General features: G+C 43.0%; 1 protein-coding gene across 1 annotated transcript; it reads left to right on the forward strand.

Moving 5' to 3' along the window:
- The first annotated feature begins 220 nt into the window (after positions 1–220).
- On the forward strand, positions 221–20,214 carry AAR2 (AAR2 splicing factor homolog (S. cerevisiae)). Its single transcript, XM_006875719.1, has 3 exons — positions 221–1,027; positions 6,854–7,083; positions 19,891–20,214. The coding sequence occupies exons 1-3, from the start codon at positions 271–273 to the stop codon at positions 20,056–20,058; spliced, it is 1,155 nt and encodes a 384-aa protein (XP_006875781.1). The 5' UTR covers positions 221–270; the 3' UTR covers positions 20,059–20,214.
- Positions 20,215–21,541: the final 1,327 nt, after the last annotated feature.

Genomic DNA, 21,541 nt, shown 5'->3' on the forward strand with positions numbered 1-21,541 from the left:
TGGGAAGTAAGTGTTCTTGCTCATTAAGCCCAAACACAAAATTCCTTTTCTCTCAGTTTCATTTTCCTCATCTTAAAACAGTACTCCAAATTCTTGCTTATAGGATTGTGGTGAGGATTAAGGGAGATTGTGATGTCAGGAGTCTATCTCAGTGTCTGGCACAGAGACTGCTCAGCACATGAAAGTTCTCCTTAACTGAGTTCTTTCTTTTTCAGCTGTTCTAGCAGACGAGGAAGAAGACTTCTCCTTTGGGCGCCCACCATTGGCCTTATGGCTGCCATGCAGATGGATCCTGAGCTTGCCAAGCGCCTCTTCTTTGAAGGGGCCACTGTGGTCATCCTGAACATGCCCAAGGGGACAGAGTTTGGCATTGATTACAACTCCTGGGAGGTGGGACCCAAGTTCCGGGGTGTGAAGATGATCCCGCCTGGCATCCACTTCTTCCACTATAGTTCTGTGGACAAGTCCAACCCCAAGGATGTGGGCCCTCGTATGGGCTTTTTCCTTAGCCTGAAGCAGCGTGGGCTAACAGTCTTGCGTTGGAATGCACTTCAGGAAGAGGTGGATTTGTCTCCAGCCCCAGAGGCTGAGGTAGAGGCCATGAAGGCCAACCTCCAGGAACTGGATCAGTTCCTGGGACCTTACCCATATGCCACACTCAAGAAGTGGATTTCACTCACCAACTTCATCACCGAGGCCATGATGGAAAAGCTGCAGCCCGAGAGCCGGCACATCTGTGCCTTCTCAGATGTGCTGCCTGTTCTCTCCATGAAGCATACGAAGGACCGGGTGAAGCAGAATCTACCCCAGTGTGGCACTGAGTGCAAAAGCTACCAGGAGGGCCTGGCTCGGCTGCCTGAGATGAAGCCCAGAGCTGGTACAGAGATCCGCTTCTCAGAGCTGCCCAAGCAGATGTTCCCTGATGGCGCCACACCAGCCGAGATAACCAGGCACAGCATGGACCTGAGCTATGCCTTGGAGACAGTGCTCAGCAAGCAGTTCCCCAGCAGCCCCCAGGATGTGCTTGGTGAGAAGGAGCAAGGCTCTTTGGGATTATAGAACCTTGGGTTATCTAGTCCAGTGGTTCCTAGACAGCCAGCACCCCAGGACACTAGTTAAAGATGTGCAGGTCTTATCCCAGGAGACTGATTCAAGTGGTTTGAAGTGGGGCTCTAGCTATCATTCTCATTCTGTCTATCTCATGGAGTCCTGGTGTGGTGCTGTTGGATAAACACTGGACTGCTAACCCCAAGGTCAGCAGTTCAAACCCACCAGCCACTTCTTGGAAACCCTATACAGGGTCTCTATGAGTTGGAACCAACTCTAGTACTTAACAACAGCAACATCTATCTAATAAACAAGCACTCTGTGTGAACCTCAGGCCGTCCTGTGGTTGGAAACCCCTGATGTGACCCAGCTTCTCATCTTATAGATTGAGGTCCAGAGAGGGAAAAGATCTTGCCAACTAAGTGGTCAAACAGATCAGAGCCCAGGTTTTCTGGTTCCTGGACAAGACCTGTTCTTTTAGTAGCTTGCCATTTACTCTGACTCTTTCAAGATGTCACGCTCATGACTTAGATCAGGATAGTGATTTCTTTAAATTGTTATATACTTTTGTTTTTTCTTCTTATAAATAATTTATGTTCATCAGAGAAGAAAACAAAAACAAAAATAACTCCAAATCCTACCACCTAGAAATAATTAATTATATTTTGGTATCTTTACTTTCCATCTTTATCTAGATATGTCTTTGTATTTTATTTCAATATCTATATATTTCATTACAATAAGCTCTGGTTTACAAATCACAAAGTTGGTGGTTCGAACCCACCAGCCATTCCATGCGAGAAAGATGAGGCTTTCTGCTCCTGCAAAGACTATACCCTCAAACCCTATAGAGGGTCGCTATGAATTTGAACCAACTCGATAGCACATAACAAAAAAGAACAATGCATTTCTTGTAGCCTTTTTTTTTAAACTTTTTATTGAGAATGAGTGAAGGTTTCTTTTATTATGTGTTTGTGTGCATAGATCACACAACTTCAAAAAGTTAGTGGAAAAATAACATTTTTTAAAATAAGTTTTTATTGTGTATTGAATGAGTGAAGGTTTACAGGGCAGATCACCATTTTTACATATTCATCAAATCGTTGTAATGGTTACAGTCCCCTCCATGCACCCGTAGCCAACAGTATTTACCTCTTTTTTTACCTTTTTTTTTTTGGATGTACACATACTGTATTGAAAATATATATTTGCTTAAATGGCCAAGGGACACATTTTGCAAGCCATCCTCCTGCCCTTAGGCATACTGCCTTTCTCTGTCCGTGACCCTGCTGCTCTGTCTGTCTGTGCCATTGCCTCTGCTACCTTCTCTGTTACTGCTGCTTTTCTGGTTAGGATCCCTCACTCCTCTCGTCTTCTCGTGTTCCTTCCTCATGATGGTCCTAGGTTCTCTGATTCCTGAAATGACAGATTAACTGCTCCCCACTTTTAGTCATACCTCTTCTACATTTACAGTTGTAACAATCACCATTAGACCTGATAATGGTTACTCAGTTGAGTCATAAAATCTTATCCCCCTCATCACCAGACCCATCTGGACAAGAGGAAAGCCTCGTTTTGACACTAAGCACCCTCATAAAAACTTGTAAGTCAGCCTCTTTGTGCCTTGATAGCCCTCCAGTTTTGATAGCTAAAGACGAAGTTGCCCGTCCCTATTAACCCAGTGTACTGAGGAGACGTGCCTGATCCTTGCTATGAAGAATCCTTCACTATCGGTTGGAATTTTGGGCAACTTCTTCTGCAAGCAAAAGTCCAATTGATCAGGTTGTAGCAATTTACACTTGCTCCCTGTATCATACCTTTTTACCTTCATCTGGTTGAATTCTGGTCGGTAAGCCATCTAAGCTAGGTCAAATGAGCACTGTCTGCAGTACTATCTCACATGCCTCCCCCCTGAGACTAGCTGGCTGCTTCACTCTTAACTCTAACCCCCAGTTACTAGGTCAGTGTCCTTGGGCTCAGAAGTTCACATGTCTCCCTGAACTTCAAAGCAGCCAGCCCATTATCCTCTTCTCTCATGTCAGGGTCATTGGGCGTGCTTGGAACATGGCCAAGCTCAGCCCATGTCTTCTTTGTTGCATTCCCTCCTTCCACTCACAGGTTGACCAGGAGTGTTGCCACCAAGTGTATACAAGACCGTGTGTTCCCTTTAAAATTACATTTTTTTTTTTAATTAAAATTTATTGTTATTGAAAATGTATACAGAAAAATAGCCATTATTTAGTCATTTGCACAATTCAGTGGCATTGATTACATTCTTTAAGTTCTACATTGTAGTTCTCATCCGCCTTTTCTGAGTGGTTCCATAAACTCTAATCATTTTTTTTTTTTAACTTTTTGTGAATTGAGTGAAAGTTAATAGAGCAGATTATCAGTTTTATATTCAACAAATCATAAACTTTGATTCATTCATGGTTGCAGTCCCTTCCATACACCAACAGTTAACAGCATTTACCTCTATTCACTTTAACCACAAGAAGCTCTGGTAGCATCGTGGTTACAAGTTGAGCTGCTAACCTCAAGGTCACCAGTTCGAAACTACCAGCCATTCCGCAGGAGAAAGATGAGACTCTCTGCTCCCATAAAGATCTACAGCCTCAGAAACCCTATACTGGGTCGCTGTAAGTCGGAACCGACTCCACAGCGCATAACCACCACCACCACCACTTTAACCATCGCATTTCTCCCTGTGTCTCCCACCACCCCAGCTTTCCTCTGCTAACTACCTCCAGTTGTATATTGCCTGCCCCATCACCCATGTCAATGCATGTCCAGCCTCTATGCATCATTTCCTCCTTCTCCAAAACCATCATAGATTATTTCTTGAATCAAGAAACCCCCTTTTATTATTATTATTATTTTAAATTACATTATCTTTTCATTCAATTCTTCCATAAACATTTTGAAGCCCCCTTGTACTTTTGTACAGAAATAACATTAAAGCATATGTTTTCCAATCCTCTTTGATAGAAACATTGTTCCATGCCACTGAATTGGTAGTTCCTTTTTTTAGTGGTCACTTAGCATTTCACACTATATTGAATGAGTCCTTGTGAATGGGGACACTTAAGTCCTATTAGATGTTTCTGTATTTTCCTATTATAAATCTCTATGAAACATCCTGTTGTGTACTTGGACATACACTGAGGGTTGGAACTACTGGTGCAGAGTGTGCGTGTTACATCCTCTCCAGCAGGTGGGAGCCTGTGGCCAGCGTCTTTAACAGCATTGGGCCTGGTGATTGAACATAAGCCTCTTCCAAGTGAAGTGACAGAAAATGGCATCTTGTATCGCTGTCTGTTTCTTAGGTTACTAGTGACAGCAAACAGGCTCCACATTTTATGTGTATTTTTTTAATACATGTTGCTCGGGGAATTTGCACATTTCCCTCCTAGAAGGTCTGTGAAAGATTTTAATTAGAATCTTCTAGATCATTGGCCCAGCCGATAAAAAGGGACCTTTCAGTGGGCACAGCTAATGCATTATACATCATTTTCATTTAATAAGTAATTCTTGAAATTCAGACATAAAAAGCAATAAAAATCCAGTTTTTTTTTTTACCTCTTAAACATTTCAATTCTTCAAAGTATTTCTTGTGAAAAGGTCTGTTACAGGGATAGCTTTGAATCTGCATGACAGCACTTTGGAAGTATTTCTGATCTTGTCATTTAATTTTAGACTAAGCCAGTAAGGCAAGAATTTAAAGAAATGCCCTAAATTCAGAGGATAAGCTCATGTTTAGTTTCACAAACTAACCAGGCAAAGCCAACTGAAAAAGCAAAAATGCTTTTAGTATACAAAAAACTACAAGATTGGTGGTTCAAAGTCACCAGCCATTCCTCGGAAACCCTGTACAGGGCTGCTATGAGTCGGAACTGATGCAGTGGTACTTAACAATAACAACATGGGTCAGACCATCTGGATGGTACTTAACAACAAAAACAACAGGTGACAGGGATTAAACTTAATGCATTGAAAGAGGCATTTGGTGTTGGGCACATCTTTTTTTATGACTCACATGGATATATGCCACAAGAGCCCTTATTCAGTTTATGGTCTCCTTTGAAGCTGGGAGACTAGCTTTGCTAACAGTAAATCTGGGACAATCAGAGCACTAGTTGTTTACTCAACAGTGGCTTCTGGATCGTTGGCTCCCTTTGAGATTGGCAACCAGTATAAATGTGGGAATAATAACTAATATTTACTGAGTGCTTCTAGTGTGGCAGAAAATGCGGTGGTTCTATAGGATAAGTACTGGGCTCTGAACCACAGAGCCCATCAGCTGCCCTGCAGGAGAAAGATGAGGCTTTCTGCTCCTGCAAAGATTTTCAGCCTTGGAAACCCTCACAGAGTCACTGTGAGTCAGAATTGACTTGACAACATTAGTACGGCACTGTAGTATAAGCACTAGACCGGTCACCTCAAAGTTGGCAGTTCAAATACACCAACCACACCTTGGAAACCCAGTACAGGGTCTCTATGAGTCAGAATCGACTCAGTGACGACAACAACAATGTGTGTGCCAGGCATTATTCCAGATGATTTCCATGTGCTATATTGATTTGTTTAATTTTCACTACAGTCCTGGTTGGAGCTGTAGAATAATCATTAGACTACTAACCACAAGGTTGGTGGTTCAAACCCACCAGCTGTTATTTGGAAACCCCATATAGGGTCATTATGAGCCAGAACCTGCTTGTTGGCACTTACAACAACAATAGTCTTCAAAGAAAGAAATTGAGTCATAAATAGGTTAAGAAACTTGCCCAAGGTCACACAGCTGCTAAGTATTGTAGTTAGGATTTGAACCCAGGCAGTCAGGCTCCAGAGCCCATGCTATTACTCAACAGGATGCTCCTAAAGGTTAAGTCATGGAGTCTGGTGACGAAACAAAAATATCTGGCTGGCAGGTTAACTGTTGAAACAAGTACTCATGAATTTCCCTGTTCTAGGTGGCTCTAGAACTGTACCCACCCAATTGTTAAATGTTGGTTCTGACTCATAGCGACTCTGAATAGGGTTTCCAAGGAGCGTTTGGGTTTCAACTGCTGACCTTGTGGCTAGCAGTCCAGTGCTTATCCTATAGCCCCATACCAAAACACATTTCTACCCAATAGGCATTCTGTTTTATTTTTCCCATGCTCACATTACCAGAGAATTAGATGTGTGACCTTGGGCAAGTCCCTTAACTTCATCTATTAAATGAGGAATTGCCACCTTCCCTGACCACTTCATAGAGCTGACTTGAGTATTATGTAATGCAACACTTACCTGACTTTGGAGCAGACTCCTTGAGATTCACCCCGGAGATTTTTAGGGCTGTAGATACAAAGACTCCATCATCTCTTGTCAATCAGAGTTTCTGGAGATGAGGTTTGGGCAGTTTTATTTTTAGCCAGCTCTCTCATTTATTCTGATAGACACCCAGGTTTGGACCCACTGGGCGTAATATCTATGGGCAGATTTTTAAAAATTTTTAAATGCCAGGCAAATAGTAGGTATGCGCTTTCTCTTACAGTCTGATTTTACAGCATTCCAAAGCCACAATTTAGTCTCCTGTGGCTAGTTTATTGCAGTTCCACATACATTTATTGAACACCTGCTAGGTACAAAACCCTGTGCTAGGCTTCGCAGGAGTGACAAGGATAAAAGGTCACCTGTTGTTGAGGTCCAGTGGAATTGATTGCCTTGAAAACAGCGTATAGTAGATGCATGTGCTCTGGTGACCTCAGGGCAGAATCAGCAGGTCTTCTCTCCCCCAGGATCATTTCTCCTCTGCACCTTTCAGGTGAACTCCAATTTGCTTTCGTATGCTTCCTGCTGGGGAATGTGTATGAGGCATTTGAGCACTGGAAGCAGCTCCTGAACCTTCTGTGCCGGTCAGAAGAAGCTATGGCGAAGCACCACACCCTCTACATCAACCTGATCTCCATTCTGTACCACCAGCTTGGCGAGATCCCCCCCGACTTCTTCGTGGATATTGTCTCCCAGCACAACTTCCTCACCAGCACCTTGCAGGTACAGTCTTTGGCTGGCACCTATGTGGGTCAGAATGAAAGTATGAGTGTGTGGAAGGACCTTTTTGGATTTCTTTCTTTGTAGCTATATATAACTTTAGTCGATAATCAGCTGTTAGTTTTCCTCTACATTGACTGCAGGTTTTTTTAAGTGGTGACAGGTACATAGGTAACCAGTACATACAGCTTGTGTGGTGACTCTTCATCCTCATTACATTTTCTGGACAATTGTACACAGATATGGTATGGGACATTCTTATTTCTTTGGCTCAGTCAACTTTATTGAACCTGGTATTCCCATCTCCTTCATGGAGCATTTCCAGATCTCCTTGAGTGCCTAAGGGGCACATTTCTTGAAGCCCACTCAGTGAAAGCACTTGTGAATGTTGATGATCCTCTGGTCACCGCTTTGTTGATGAGAAGAGCCCTTTTCTTCTCACCACCTTTCTTTGCAGGATATATAGTGTCAGGACCAGCTTGGAAAGCACCTTTGTTGTTACTTTGCTTATTCTAACAAGACCCAGAGGTCTCCTAACATCCTAATCTTGGTATGTTCCCTATTTTCCTCCCTGTGGGACTGTAAACCCCTTGATGCTAGAGACCTGTGTTGTCGTTGTCTCCCCCACCCCCCGAGTGCCTAGCACTGAGGTGCTTGGAAATTTGAATCACCTCCACTCCCTTGAGTTAGTTTTTTATATCAAGACAGTTAGTTATATGTTTGGTTCGTTTTTCATCCTGTAGTCAGCCACAAGTTGCTGCAACCCAGTAGGAGAGAGTTTTGAAGCTTGTTTTTCCCAGTGAAACATCTGCAGCTCCTTAGATCTCATTTAAGCATTAAAGTAACTTTGATTTCCTGTTCAAACAAAATGTGCCAGTTTCTGCAGAGATTCTCTGACAGAAAAAGTGAAATTTGCTTTTAACTTGGCAATTAAATTTTCATTATGAGTGGTAATTAGGGAAGAAGCTTCAAACAATTTACAATCTTCATCTTGTGCTGTTTCCTCCCTTCGCAAACTGATTTGCCTCCTTTATGTACTTGGGACAGCTTCTGCCGCTCACATTTTGTAACTTTCTCAAGTGTAGAAGAGGCAGAAGTTGCAGGCTGTCAGTTTCCATACTTTTCTCACCCTCTGTGTGAGATCTCCCATCCCAGGAGGTCTGCTCCAGACAAGGTAGCTCTTCACTAGCTTCCCAGTCCCTCCCAGGCTAAGGGAGGGAATGAACATGCCTAAAGTGCCTGTAAGGTATTGGGAACTACAAGAGGGCTTCAGGAAGTTTGTGGAAAAATACTATTTCCTCATTTGTTTATCATTTTATCCTTCTGGAAGGCAGGGAGGACTATTTCTGTTTTACTAATGAGAAAATTGGTACTCAGGAAGTTTAACTCATTTACTAACGGTCACACAGCTGGTAACTGGCAAAGTCAGGATTTGTACCCAGGTCTGAAGCTTGGTTGAGTGTGCTTATGCCTTGAATGTCATGTGGGTCTCCCTCAAGAGGATTCTTGATTGACGTCAGTGGAGACACCCTCAGAGACCTGTCTTCTGAGAGGTACCGGACACTCCTCTGAAACCAGCTTACTGTTAGGAACCCCTGACTTACAGTTGGAGAACTGGTTGGGACCAGAGGGATGAGGCAGTCAAGCCGATGGCTTAAGCCTGGTTTATCCCACTGCAGAAGAGTTAGAAAACTGTCCTTTTCTTGGTTTTAGTATCACAGAGACATTAAATCCCATTCTTCATTCTCTGAAGGAAAATCTCCCCCAGAGTTACTGGGGTGTGGATTGTAGAACCATGTGAGGAAGCTGTAGCCCCCCGGGAATGATGTGCTGCCCTCCTGATGTAGCCCATGCTGGCACACGAAAACGGGGGCCGTGCTGTTTCGCTGGCTGGCTGTCCTGTCCATTGTCAGCACATCCGACAGCTGAGCTCTAATTGCTGAGGCTTTGTTGCCAGCAATGATTTGTGAAGCAGAAATGCCCCAGCTGGATTCCTAGATGCCCAGGTGGGGTGTGCAAAGCTGATGGTTGGAAAAATTCTGTCTTTGAACTTTTCACCAAGGTAATTTGATGTTGTTATTTGGGAAAATCCAGTAAAAATGCATTAAAAAAAAACATAAGCACTTGTTTTTGAGCCTCCTTTATATACAACACACTAAAGAAAGTGTTGAGGAATACATTTTTCAGTCAGCCAGGGTCTTCGAGGGATTTCATCATTGACAGCTGAGCACCTGTTGCATTCAAGGCTCTGTTTAAGCACTGGGAATATAGTTGTGTGCAAGACAGAGTCCCTGGTTTGGAGCTCCTATTTGGGTGGGAAGGTAGACAAATGAATTTACCAAATCATTCCAGGTGATAAGTAGTGTTCTAGCAGGCAGTCCTACCATTTTGGTCTCATGTAGACTGTATCCCAGTGTGTCTCCCAGCCCCCAAGCTTACCGGGCTGATTTTCCATCTTCCACACTGGCACCCTATGTGCTGCTCTAAATGCAACTCTGATCCTCTTTCTTGGGGGCTTCTCTGTGGGTCCTCATTGTCTAGGAAATTAACATTCCAGACATAGGTCATAAGCCCATTCTGATCTGGCTCCTGCCTGGTTCTCCAGCAGTTCCTTTCTGTTTCCGTTTTCTTCCACTGACTCCAGCGAGAGTCCTTGCAGGTTCCCAGACACGCCATGCTGTTTCATGCCTTCTCAATGGAACCTGATTTTCTCTCTGCCTGATCTATACTTGCTCATTCTGTGAGATGCCCTCAAGGCATCACTGTATGTGAAGCTGTCCGTAATGTCTCTCTCCTCTCCATCCTGATAGCCTACCTTGTACTTAACCACTGTTACATTACATGGATTGTGCTTGCCAAAATTGAAATAATGCCTGTCTGACTCCCTCACTGAGCCACGCACTCCTTTATACAAGACCTAGTTTTTGTTCACCTGGTTATTTTCAACATCTAGTACAAGACCTGGCATGTTTATCAGTTTGTTATTGTGGGCTTCTAGAGAGCTGGAGCATGTAATTCGTGTGTCAGGGTTAACAGATGGGCCTCCTCTGGTAGATACATAGAGTGAAGCTGATCAAGAGACACCATTAGGAGCACCAAGGAGGGAGTGGTTCATTCTGCCTGGGGTTGAGATTTGAGGGGTAGAAGGTTCAAGGTGACTTTATGTGAAGGGGGGCACTTGATCGTGAGCATGAGAGAGGACTGAGATTTTAATAGGCATAATGTGAAAGAGGATGTTACAAAACATTTTTTTTAAATAACGGAAAGTCGCATTGATCCCATCTTGGCAGTGAGAATCCAATCCCACACACGAGGTACTCACTCAGAGTGTTTGTGAGTGAATGAATCAGCCCATAAAAGCCTTCCTCAGCCAGCCGCCTGCTCTCCCCCAGGTAGCCAAGTAAATGGAATTGGCTTGCTTTCTTACTTAGGAGCTTAAATGGCTACTCACCCATGGAGAGGGACTGATGTTTACATGTGTAAGCACTTAAGGAGTGCGCGTTAGGCTGGGGAAAATCAGCCACGTAATGGCCTCTGCCATTAATGTTTTTAGATTTTCTCATGAGAACCCCTTTTGAATAGATGCCACTGGTTTTTACAAATCTCTTGGATCTTGTTTGAATAAAAATTATTTGTTTTACAAAAATATATACAGTTTTGTGGTTTTTTTCTTTTTAAGCAACTTGAAATCACCATAATTTGTTTAAAACCACTGAAAGGATAATCTGAGTTTAATAGTGTGTTAGAAAGTTTAATAGTGAGTTATATACAAAATAAGGACTCTTATTGCTGAATGCATATAGTCAGGTGGTTTTTTTTTTTTTTTTTTAATACTTTTGGGCCTTAAAAAGTTCATGGAAAAAATGAATTAAAAGACAGTAATTTTTCCACGAATTGTTTGAAGCTCCTTGTACTTTTGTCATAGTAGACCTTATATAATCTAGCTTCATTGCTTGCCAATATTCTAAATTCCAGTGACCATCTTTACTCTGGAGGGGAAGCATTGACTCTGACAATGGCTTCTATAGGGTTTACATTATAACACCAGCTCAGATCAATTCCATCTACTTAATGCTGGTGTGGCGCCGTAGGATAAGGTCAGCGGTTCAAATTCACCAACAGCTCCTTGGAAACCCTATTCAGGGTCACTGTGAGTCAGAACTGACTGGAAGGCACTTATCAACAGCAACAAGTCCTGTGTCTCCTGCCGTCACCTGTCACTTTTGCACACTTACTGTGCATGATCTCATGTGGTCCTCACAACAATGCTAGATGGTAGGTATCGAATCCCATTTTACAAAGGAGAAAGAGGAGCAGAATGGCTCATCATTTTCCCCAAGTTCACAGAGCTAATGGGTAGCAAAGCTGAGCTTTGAATTAAGCCTGTGATTAGAGCCCTGGGTGAAAAATCCCAAGTTCTTTAAAGCAGCCTCCAAAGAGAGGATTCTCAGTGCTTTTCACCTTCCTGGTTAGCACCGTGAAGTGTTAGTCTTGTTTTTTAACACCATTTCTTCTTCGGGAAGTGGAAATAAAATGTTCTACCTCTGCTTAGTTTCATTCTAAGTTGATAACCACTTGGGGATTGAAAAACTAGAAAATTTTATCATGTTGATCTAGCTTTCCCCAAAAAAGGAGGGGTAAAAGATTAACTCAGCTACCTACATTGATGTTTTTAATTTTTCAAGATGATGTAGCTGAACTCTATTTAATTTGTTTTTGTTTTTTTAAATAAAGCTTTTACATTTATGGCTATTTTATAACATATAAACTTAATGGTTATGATATTAAGAATTTCTTTGTTTTGTTTTTGAAAAAAGACATCCAATGGGTGTACTTTATGTTTTATGCAAGAGTTGTTTGTAGAATGTTATCCTATTTCAAAAATATTTTTTAAATTTCTAGGATTAATCTGCTGATAAAATTATTCTTTTCTCAGTGCTACGAAGAGTTAACTTGATTTCACTTTAGTAAATAAAATAACCAGGTCATTATCAAGTTTTCTGAAGAAGGTATAACATTAATAAAAGCAAGAAAAAGTAAATATTTGCATGAAAATTAGGTACTTTGTAAACAACTTCTTTTCTGAATTGTGGGAGATTTTTTTAAAAGTATCAAATTTGTAAAGGTATAGGGAGAAAAAATGGTCAGTGTATGTCAGGGGTAGCCTATGATAAGGGGACTCTTAAGGGACAGCACAAGGGAATTTTGGGGGGTGTTATGGAACTAGTCAGTATCCTTATTATGGTGTACAGGCCTGAAAATTCATAGAACTGTATATCTAAAAAGCCTACCAACAGATATGTATGTGCATATTTTCGTATATCTTGATTATGGTGGTGGTTGCACAGGTGTGTTGTTGTTAGGTGCCATCAAGTTAATTACAACTCATAGCAAGCCTCTGTACAACAAAATGAAACACTGCCTGGTCCTGCTTCATTCACACAATTGTTATGAGCCCTCTGTTGCTGCCACTGTGTCAGTCCATCTTGTTGAGGGTCTTTCTGTCTTTCTCTAACCCTCCACTTTATCAAGCATGATGTCCTTCTCCAGGGACTGATTTTTCCTGACAACATGTCCAAAGTATAAGAGACTTCTTCACCACTAAGGATCATTCTGACTGTGCTTCTTCCAAGACAGATTTGTTTGCTATTGAAAGTTCATGATACTTTTCATATTCTACGCCAACACCATAATTAAAATGCGTCGATTCTTCTCTAGTCTTTCATATTCATTGTCCAGTTTTCATATGTATATGAGGTAATTGAAAAGAGCATGGATTGGGTCAACTCATCTTAGTTCTCAAACTGACATCTTTTTGATTTCTTTGCTCTTTAACACTTTAAAGAGGTCTTTTGCAGGAGATTTGTCAAATGCGATACATCCTTTTATTTCTTTACTTCTGCTTCCATGACTGTTGATTGTGGATCCAAGTGAAATGAAGTCTTTGACAACTCCAATCTTTTCTCCATTTATCATGATATTATTTATTGGTTTAGTTGTGAGGATTTTTTCCTTTACAGTCCAAAGTAAAGAAGGCTGTAATCTTTGATCTTCATCAGTAAGTATTTCAAGTCCTCTTCACTTCCAGTAAGCAAGATTGTGTCATCTGCTATCATAGGTTAGTAATGAGTCTTACTGCAATTCTGATGCTACATTGTTCATACAATCCAGCTTCTTGGATTATTTGCTCAGCATACAGATGGAATAATTATGGTGAAAGAATACAATCCTGGCACACATTTTTCCTCAGTGTGTGCTCAGTATTCCCTTATCTTATTCATATAACTGCCTCCTGGTCTATTTCATGTTTTCTTGTTGTTGTTGTTAAGTGCAGTTGAGTCAATTCCGACCCATAGCAACCCTGTATAGGGTTTCCACGGAGCAGCTAGTGAGCTTGTACCACTGACCTTGCAGTTCAAACGACTTAGGTTTCCTTAGGAGCACAATTTAAGTGTTCTGGAATTTCCATTCTTCACATTGTTATCCATAGCTTGTTATAATCCACACAGTCTAACACCATTGCATAGTCAGTCAGTAAAGCACAAGTAAAACATCTTTCTAGTGCCCACTGCTTTCAGCCAAGATCCATCTGATGTTTCATGTGCTCTTCTGAATCTGGCTTGCCTATGTATTGCTACAACCACTTTTGAATTATCTTCAGCACAATTTTACTTGCATATGATATTAATGATATTGTTAGATGATTTCTGCATTCCACTGGGTCACTTTTCTTTGGATTGGGCACACATATATTGAGCTCTTCCAATTAGTTGGCCAGGTAGCTGTTTTCCAAATTTCTTGGTATAGATAAGTGAACTCATCAGGTGTTGAAACCTCTTCCTTCAGTGCCATCAGTTCTTGATCATATGTTACCTCTTGAAATGGTTGAACATTGACCAGTTCCCCCTTTTTTTTTTTTATTTTTATGCTTCCTGTATCATTAATATTTTGCCTTAGAATCCTTCAATATTTCAACCTGACGCTTGAATTTTTTGAAGAAAAAATTCTTCTTTCAGCTTAAAAAATGCTGAGCATGTTCTTTTCTTTTGCTTTCCTGACTCCAGGTTTTTGCACATTTCAATACTTTGTCTTCTCAAGCTGCCCTTTGAAATTTTTTGTTCAGCTCTTTTACTTCATTATTTGTTCCAGTTTCTGTAGCTTCTCTACATTCAAGAGCAAGTTTCAGAGTCTCTTCTGACATCCATTATTGTTTTTTTCTTTCTCTCTTGTCTTTTAATGACCTTTTGCTTTCTTCATGGATGATGTTCTTGATGTCATACCACAAATCTTTGGTCTTTGGTCATTAGTGTCTAATGTGTCAAATCTGTTCTTGAAATAGTCTTTGAATTCAGGTGGGATATACTTGAGGTCATAGTTTGGCGCTCGTGGACTTGTTTAAATTTTCTTCAGCTTCAGCCTGAACTTGCATATGAGTAATTAAAGTTCTGTTACACAGTCAGCCCTTGCCCTGTTTTTGCTGATGATATGGAGCTATTCCACCATCTCTTCCCACAGATGTCGTCAATTTGGTTCCTATGCATTCTATCTGGTTAGATTCACATGTATAGTCACTATTTATGTTGTTGAAAAAAGGTATTTGCAATGAATAAGTTGTTGATCTTAAAAAATTCTATCATGCTACCTCTAGCAGGGTTTCTGTCACCAAGGCCTTATTTCCCAACTACAGATTCTTCATCTTTCCAACTTTCACTTTCCAATCACTAGTAATTATCGATGCATCTTGTTTGCATGTTTGATCAATATCAGACTGAAGTTAGTAGTAATTCTTCAATTTCATCATCATTGGCATTAGTGGCTGGTGCATAACTTTGAATAATAGTCATAACTGGTCTTCCTTGTGCGTGGTGGCGGTTACGTGCTATGGAGTTGCTTCTGACCAGTATATGGTTTCTGAGGCTGCAAATCTTTATGGGAGCAGAAAGCCTCCTCCTTCTCCCACGGAAGGCTGATGGTTTTAAACTGCTAACTTTGAGATTAGCAGCCCTACTCATAGCCACTACATTACTAACACTCCTTGGTCTTCCTTGTAGACACATGGATATTATCCTATCACAGACAGCGTTGTACTTTTAGAGCTTAACATGTTCTTTTTTGTTTTTAACTTTTTATTGTGAAATGATTAAAGATTTACAGAACGAATCATCAGTTCCACAGTCAACAAATTGTACACTTTGTGTCATTACTATGATTGAATCCTTCCATGTACCATCAGTTAACAGTATTTTCCACTATTCACTTTAATTCTGGCATTCCTCCTTGTGTCTTCCGCTAACATATTCTTGTTGATGATTAATGCAACACAATTCCTCTTCAGGAAGGAGCTCTGGTAACGTAGTGGTTACAAATTGGGCTGTGAACCTCAAGGGTCAGCAGTTCGAAACTACCAGCTAGCTGTTCTGCAGGAGAAAGATGAGGCGTTCTGCACCCGTAAAGATTTACAGCCTCGGAAATCCTATACAGGGCCACTATGAGTTGGAACCGACTCCACGGCACATAACCACCACCACCACTATTCCTCTTAAGGAGTCCTGGCGTGGCGCTGTGGGTTAATGTGCCAGACTGCAAAGCCATTTGAACTGCAAGATCAGTGGTTCAAGCTTACCAGCTGCTCCTTGGAAACCCTAAAACAGTGTCACTATGGGCCAGAACTGACTTGATGGCACTTAACAACAACAACAACATTCCTCTTCAGTTTGTTGTTCCTGGCATAGTAAACCATGTGGTTGAAAATGGCCAGTACCAGTGTAGTGGACTGATGCGTAGGCTATTGGTCTCTTTGTGTTCCATTTAATTTTTTATGACTTCCAATTTTTCTAGATCCATACTTAGTACATTCCGCATTCTAATTCTCGTGGATATTTACACCTATTTCTTCTCATTTTGAGTTGTGTCCGGTCAACAAGTGAAGTTTCCGAAAGCTTTGCCCCACTATGTCATTCAGGTCAACTCTACTTTGAAAAGGCAACTCTTTCCTAGTTGTACTGAGTGCCTTCCAACCTGAGAGCTTGTCTTCCAGCACTGTATCGGCCAATAGTCTGCTCCTGTTCATAAGGTTTTCAGTGACTAACCCAAGTGATCTCCTGCTACTTCCTCCTACCTCCGTTTAGTTAGAAGCTCTGCTGAAACCTGTCCACCATGAATGTCCCTGCTGGTATTTAAAATACTGGTGGCATAATTGCTCATATGCAAGTTCAGGCTGAAACTGAAGAAAATTAAAAGCAACATACAAGCCACCCTGGTACAAAATGACAGATGAGTGGTAGGCATGAGTATGGATGTTTGTCAAAATGAATTGAACACTTGAAATGAGAAAATTTATTTATAAATTAAATTAGACCTCAACAAAGTTGATTTTTCAAAAAGGTCAACCCTGAATCCCTGAGGCCTGCCTTGGAGGACAGTTCCCAAATCACCTGGCCTTTAAGCCCCTTGGCATCACACATGGTAATGCTGGGAAATATGTAATTAGGATGTATTAAGTATGTATCAAGACAAAAAGAAGGTTCTTTTGGTAAGGAAAAAAGGGCTGAATTAATACTTCCTTATTTGTACTGAATCTCACTCAGCATTTGTGACCATCTGATGCGGCACACCCAGCATTTTTAGCTATATAATGGGATCAATAATGTCCTGTCTTTTCACCTCCCAGGTTTCTTGTAAACATTAAATGCTCTAGTGGTCAAAAAAGGATAAAGCACTTTTCAAATGAGAAGCCTTGTTTCTTAGAGGCTTCTGTTGTATCTGTTGTTGTTAAGTACCATCGAATCCGTTCCAACTCATAGTGACCCTGTATAGGGTTTCCAAGGAGCAGCTGGTGGGTTTGAACCACCAAGCATGTATTTAGCAGTCCAGTGCTTATCCTGCAGCACCATACCAGGATTCCAGCCTGTAGTTAATTTTGCTCCCAGGCAATGTTTGGGAGATGGCTGGGGAGCAGGGGCAGGTTACCCAATAAGTAAGGTAAACACGAGCTTACTTGTGCATACTTACTAATCTGTTGTGCTTGCTTACTAACTTGTGTACTCAGATTAATTAATAAGCACAACAGATTAGTAAGTAAGCATAAGTAGACCCATGCATAGCTTGCTTTCTGGGTACTTACTCTGCCTCTCAGGAACTGTAGATTTTTATTTTGTTTTAACAAACAGAGATTTCTTCTCTCACCGTTTAGGAGGCTAGCAGTCTGACTTCAGAGTGCCGGCTGCGGGGGGTCATTATCCCCTTTTAGCTTCTCCAGGCCCAGCAGTCTTTGAAGACCTTGGTATTCATGTCTCATTGGATGTAGGAGCTTCGCATGCTGGGACCCCTGGTGCATAGGATGCACTCCACTCCTGGCTCTTCTTTCTTTAGTGGTTGTAGTTCCCCTCCGGGAACTGTAAATCTGAAAAGGTTTTGATTCTGTCGGAAGGTGCTGAGTGGGCTGAGAGACAGATGCCAGCCATACCTAGAAGCAGAACCTTTCATGTGTGAAAAAATAAGAAATTGTTCATGACAGATTAGTAAGTAAGCACAAGTAAGCCTGTGCTTTCCTCGTTTACTGGGTAATCTGACACTGGTGGGAAGCAGGGGTGATGAGTGTAAGCTCAGCTTGTTCCAGTCTCCCACTTCTGGTCATCTCCAAATACAGGTCAGTCCTGTTTCTTTCCTCTCTGCTCAGCGAGCATCTTGTGGGCCCTGGCTGTGCTGCGTGGGATACATTTGTAATCAAGACACTTTTCCTACTGGCCGATCCCTGTGCAGTAAATGCCATGCCAGGGGCCCAGGCACAGTGCCAGGGAACACAGAAGTTGGAGTCGTTCATTTCAACTTGGACTTTTTATAAGAGGCATATCACAAACAGGTGGCTTCTAAGCTAGTGGCATTTCAAGGCCTTGTGATGTGCCCAGCACCATCACATAGTTACTGAGCAACTACTTGGTGCCAGGCACTGTGCAAAAGTGACCCAAGCATGAATTTTCATAGAATCTGGTCGTCTTTCTTGTTGGTAGCCTGTGCCAGGAGTGTGGAATCAGGTATGAAGAAGAACCCCTGCCTGCTGTGGAGTTGACCTCGTCGTTTGGGAACAATCAGTGTGAATGGACTGTTCCTGAGTTTGAGGCTATGATTGTGGTAACCCAGGCACTCACTGAGGGAGCCCAGAGGAGCACCTGCTCTGCCCAGTTAGTTACCTAGGTGAAGGAGGGGTGTCCTACCAGAGGAAAAAGCACACGTGCAGAGGCACTGGGGAGGCAAGAGAGCATGTTTGGACTGCTGCTCAACATGACTGGAGAGGAAGAGCCACAGAGAGGAGTTTAGTACACTCTGTAAGGAGGGAAACAAGAAGAGCCTCATGCTAAGTCAGCCCACCAAGGCTTCTGTGCAGGGCCTCCAGAACTAACGCTGTTTGAAACCAGGGCTTTTCTGCTTCCCAGAGTTCCCACTTGAGCACTCCCAGGCAGGCTCCACTAGCTGCCCTTTCACCACTGAGGTCACACAGCCCCTCTCGTTACTTACCGATCTGACATTTTGTTGTGACTGTGCTTCCTGCTCTTGTATTTGATTGATTCCCAAGTTACTGAAGCCAAATTCCGTCCCTCCCCCTCTGTCACTTTTACCCCAGATACCACCCCAACAAAATGGCTCTGAACAAAGACCACCCCTGCTGCTGTCGACATTAAGAAGGGGGTGGGGGTGTTGTCCTTGCAGTCAGTTGCAGAGTAATCCTGTTGTTGCCTTTGTCAGGTCAGGTGTCTTTGATGCAAAATCGTCTCTTGGGGGACTGTGGTGTGAGGATGATGGGCATCAAAAAGCAGCTGTGTCAGTGGAGTGGTCCTGGGTAGCAGATGGGAATTCCGGGAAACCATGCTTCCTTTCTGCGTTATTTTGATCCAGTCCTGTCATTTCTCTCCATCTCCATTTCCTTCACATAGACGTTCTACTGTATCCCCTGGGCTCTGTGCGGATCCAGTGGGATACTCTGAGAAACTTCTTTGGAAATGGTAGAATAGTGTAAGCAGGAGTAGTGGGTTTGTTGTTATTTTTGGGAAGGGATTGGGACCCAGGGCAAGCTAGAATGAGGGTTTCAGATGTATAGGAAAATACTACTCTTGCCCTTCTACCTATGTTTGTATTAGAGGAAATTGAATTAAACAGAACATAGAAGACAACTTTTAAGCGGAAGAGAAGCCTCAAACTGGCAGCCTGTGGCCCATTTCAGAGATGGAAGCAGCACTTCAGCCTTACTGGCTTGGGACCTGGGACCTTAGGGGCTCCAGGGACTTTCAGGCCTCAAGTCTTTCTTAATATCAGTTGGTGCAGACACTTCCTCTGAGTTATTTCCTGGGTGCCCTGGTGTATTAGCAGGGAGCAGAACTAGGATGGTGGCCTCCACTGGCCTTCCTCTAGGTGGTATTACATTGAAAAGCTTTCTAGTCCAGGGTCTAGCTGAGTGTTTACTCACTATTCAGTCCTGAGAGTGCCACCCTAGGTCAGTTCCTGCCTTTGCCAGCCCAGACACTGCCCGGGAGGCTCTGGGAAGGGGGTGTTCCTGGGTCCCCTCAAATGAGACACGTGGGTTCAAACCCACATGTGCCCAGGATGGTGATTTTCCATTCTAGTCCTGCTTCAGCTTCCCAGCTGGGTTTGGACCTTTTTTCTTGGTTTAGGGGGAGTACAGCAGGTGTCCTGGGCCCTCGCCAGCAGCAGCTGATCTACCCGCCCCAGAGAGCTGAACACCATGAGGAAATTTCCACAGCCTTCTCGGCCCCCTCTGTGTTCTCAGGAGTGACTTATCCTCTCTGTTCTCTGTAGGTTTTCTTTTCCTCAGCCTGCAGCGTTGCCATGGATGCCACCCTGAGGCAGAAAGCGAAAAAGTTCCAGGCTCACCTGACCAAGAAGTTCCGATGGGACTTTGATGCGGAGCCTGAGGACTGTGCCCCAGTGGTGGTGGAGCTCCCTGAGGGCATCGAGACTGGCTAGCTCTGGAAACGGAAACGCTCTCAACTGTGGGAGGCCCGTGCCACCTGGCTGCAGTCCTGACCTCTCCACTCACTTCTTCCAATCCTAGGACCTTCTAGGACAGCAGAGATGGAGCCTGAGTTCCCTCCTCCAATCATAAATATGTTTCTTGAGTGCAAAAGAGACTACTGACGCTCGCTTTGGCAGCACAGACTAAAATGGAAATGATACAGAGATTAGCGTGGCCCCTATGCAAGGATGATATGCAAACTTGGGAAGCGTTCTACATTTTTTTCAAAAAGAGACTCTACTCATCCTGAAGGCCCATTCCTGGGTTCCATAGCAGCACATCATTGGTGCTAACCTGCCCGGATTTCACTAGCAGCCATTCCTTCTGAATGAGAAGGAATTGAACCAAAAACCCAAGAGAACTGATTGCTTATTCCATAGGATGATTAGAAAGCAAGAAACCCTGAACTGCCCAGGGGGTTTGAGCTGTTAGTTAATATAGGAGACGGACCAGAATTTTTTGCCTTCCCCTTGTGGAGTGAGGGGATATCACAAAAAACTTGGGCATGTGGCCCCTCAAGAGCCCTTGACTAAGAAGGAAACACACAAGACAGATGGGTTCAGTCTGACAAGTGATCAGCTTTAACTCGCCAATTCCATTTTCTGGTCCAGAGGCCCCAGTGGGTAATCTCCCAAGACTTTTGTGGTTTCTGGCCTCAGTAGCCTTGCTGGTGCCACATACTTCCCATCTGCTCCATTCTGAGGCTTTGAAGTGGGACTTGGCAAACCTCCCGTAGATCCGCATTCCTTACCAGTGCCACCAAGATGGTTTTTATGATCTAGAGCTACAGCAGCAGAAAGAAATGTTCTTGTCTTGAGCAGACAAATGTCCCTGTTAAATTTGTGCCTTTTCTTCAGCACTCTAGAGACGACCTGGTCAGCCTCCATCCTCACAGCTTTGCTGTGGAACCATTGACCATAGCAGTGATCGGTGTTCCCAGCTCTCTGGGAGTCCTAAGGGTGTGCCCATCATGCTGTTTGGGCAGAGGTTGGCTCTCTATACAGGAACACTAACCTGCCACCCTGACTTCAAACTGCTGTACTATTACTGATCTGAGGCCCCATGCTAGCCTTTCCCCAGGCTGGGGCTCACAGCAGATTCTGGAATGAGAATCCCTGCTGGTTAAGACTTTTGGTTCCCCCTGTTTCCTTGGAAATGTGAGGTGTTGTTTTTTTTTCCCCCATGAGCATAATGTACATTAAAGTAACATTTAGACTAAATCTCCTTGTGTGAGTCTCTCTTGCAGTCAATCTGCCCAATTACCTGAGCAGCCAGGCCACTTACAGACTCACATATCCCCATGACTGAGTGCCTAGGAGACCCTGTCCAGACTTTGGCCCTTTGCAGTCCTGAGACAGCCAGCAGCCAGCATTGCCTCACGTTACCCAGGGGCAGCTGAGACCGGGAGCATCCAAAAGAAGGAAAGAGGCTCTG

Source organism: Chrysochloris asiatica, unplaced genomic scaffold, assembly GCF_000296735.1.
Source record: "Chrysochloris asiatica unplaced genomic scaffold, ChrAsi1.0 scaffold00337, whole genome shotgun sequence".
Lineage (NCBI taxonomy): Eukaryota > Metazoa > Chordata > Mammalia > Afrosoricida > Chrysochloridae > Chrysochloris > Chrysochloris asiatica.

Bases quoted from the DNA above. Each gene is read 5' to 3' on its own strand.
- AAR2 (XM_006875719.1), top strand. From the start codon at position 271: ATGGCTGCCATGCAGATGGATCCTGAGCTTGCCAAGCGCCTCTTCTTT. The intron at 1,028-6,853 runs GTGAGAAGGAGC...TGCACCTTTCAG, and splicing joins CAGCCCCCAGGATGTGCTTG to GTGAACTCCAATTTGCTTTC. The intron at 7,084-19,890 runs GTACAGTCTTTG...TGTTCTCTGTAG, and splicing joins TCCTCACCAGCACCTTGCAG to GTTTTCTTTTCCTCAGCCTG.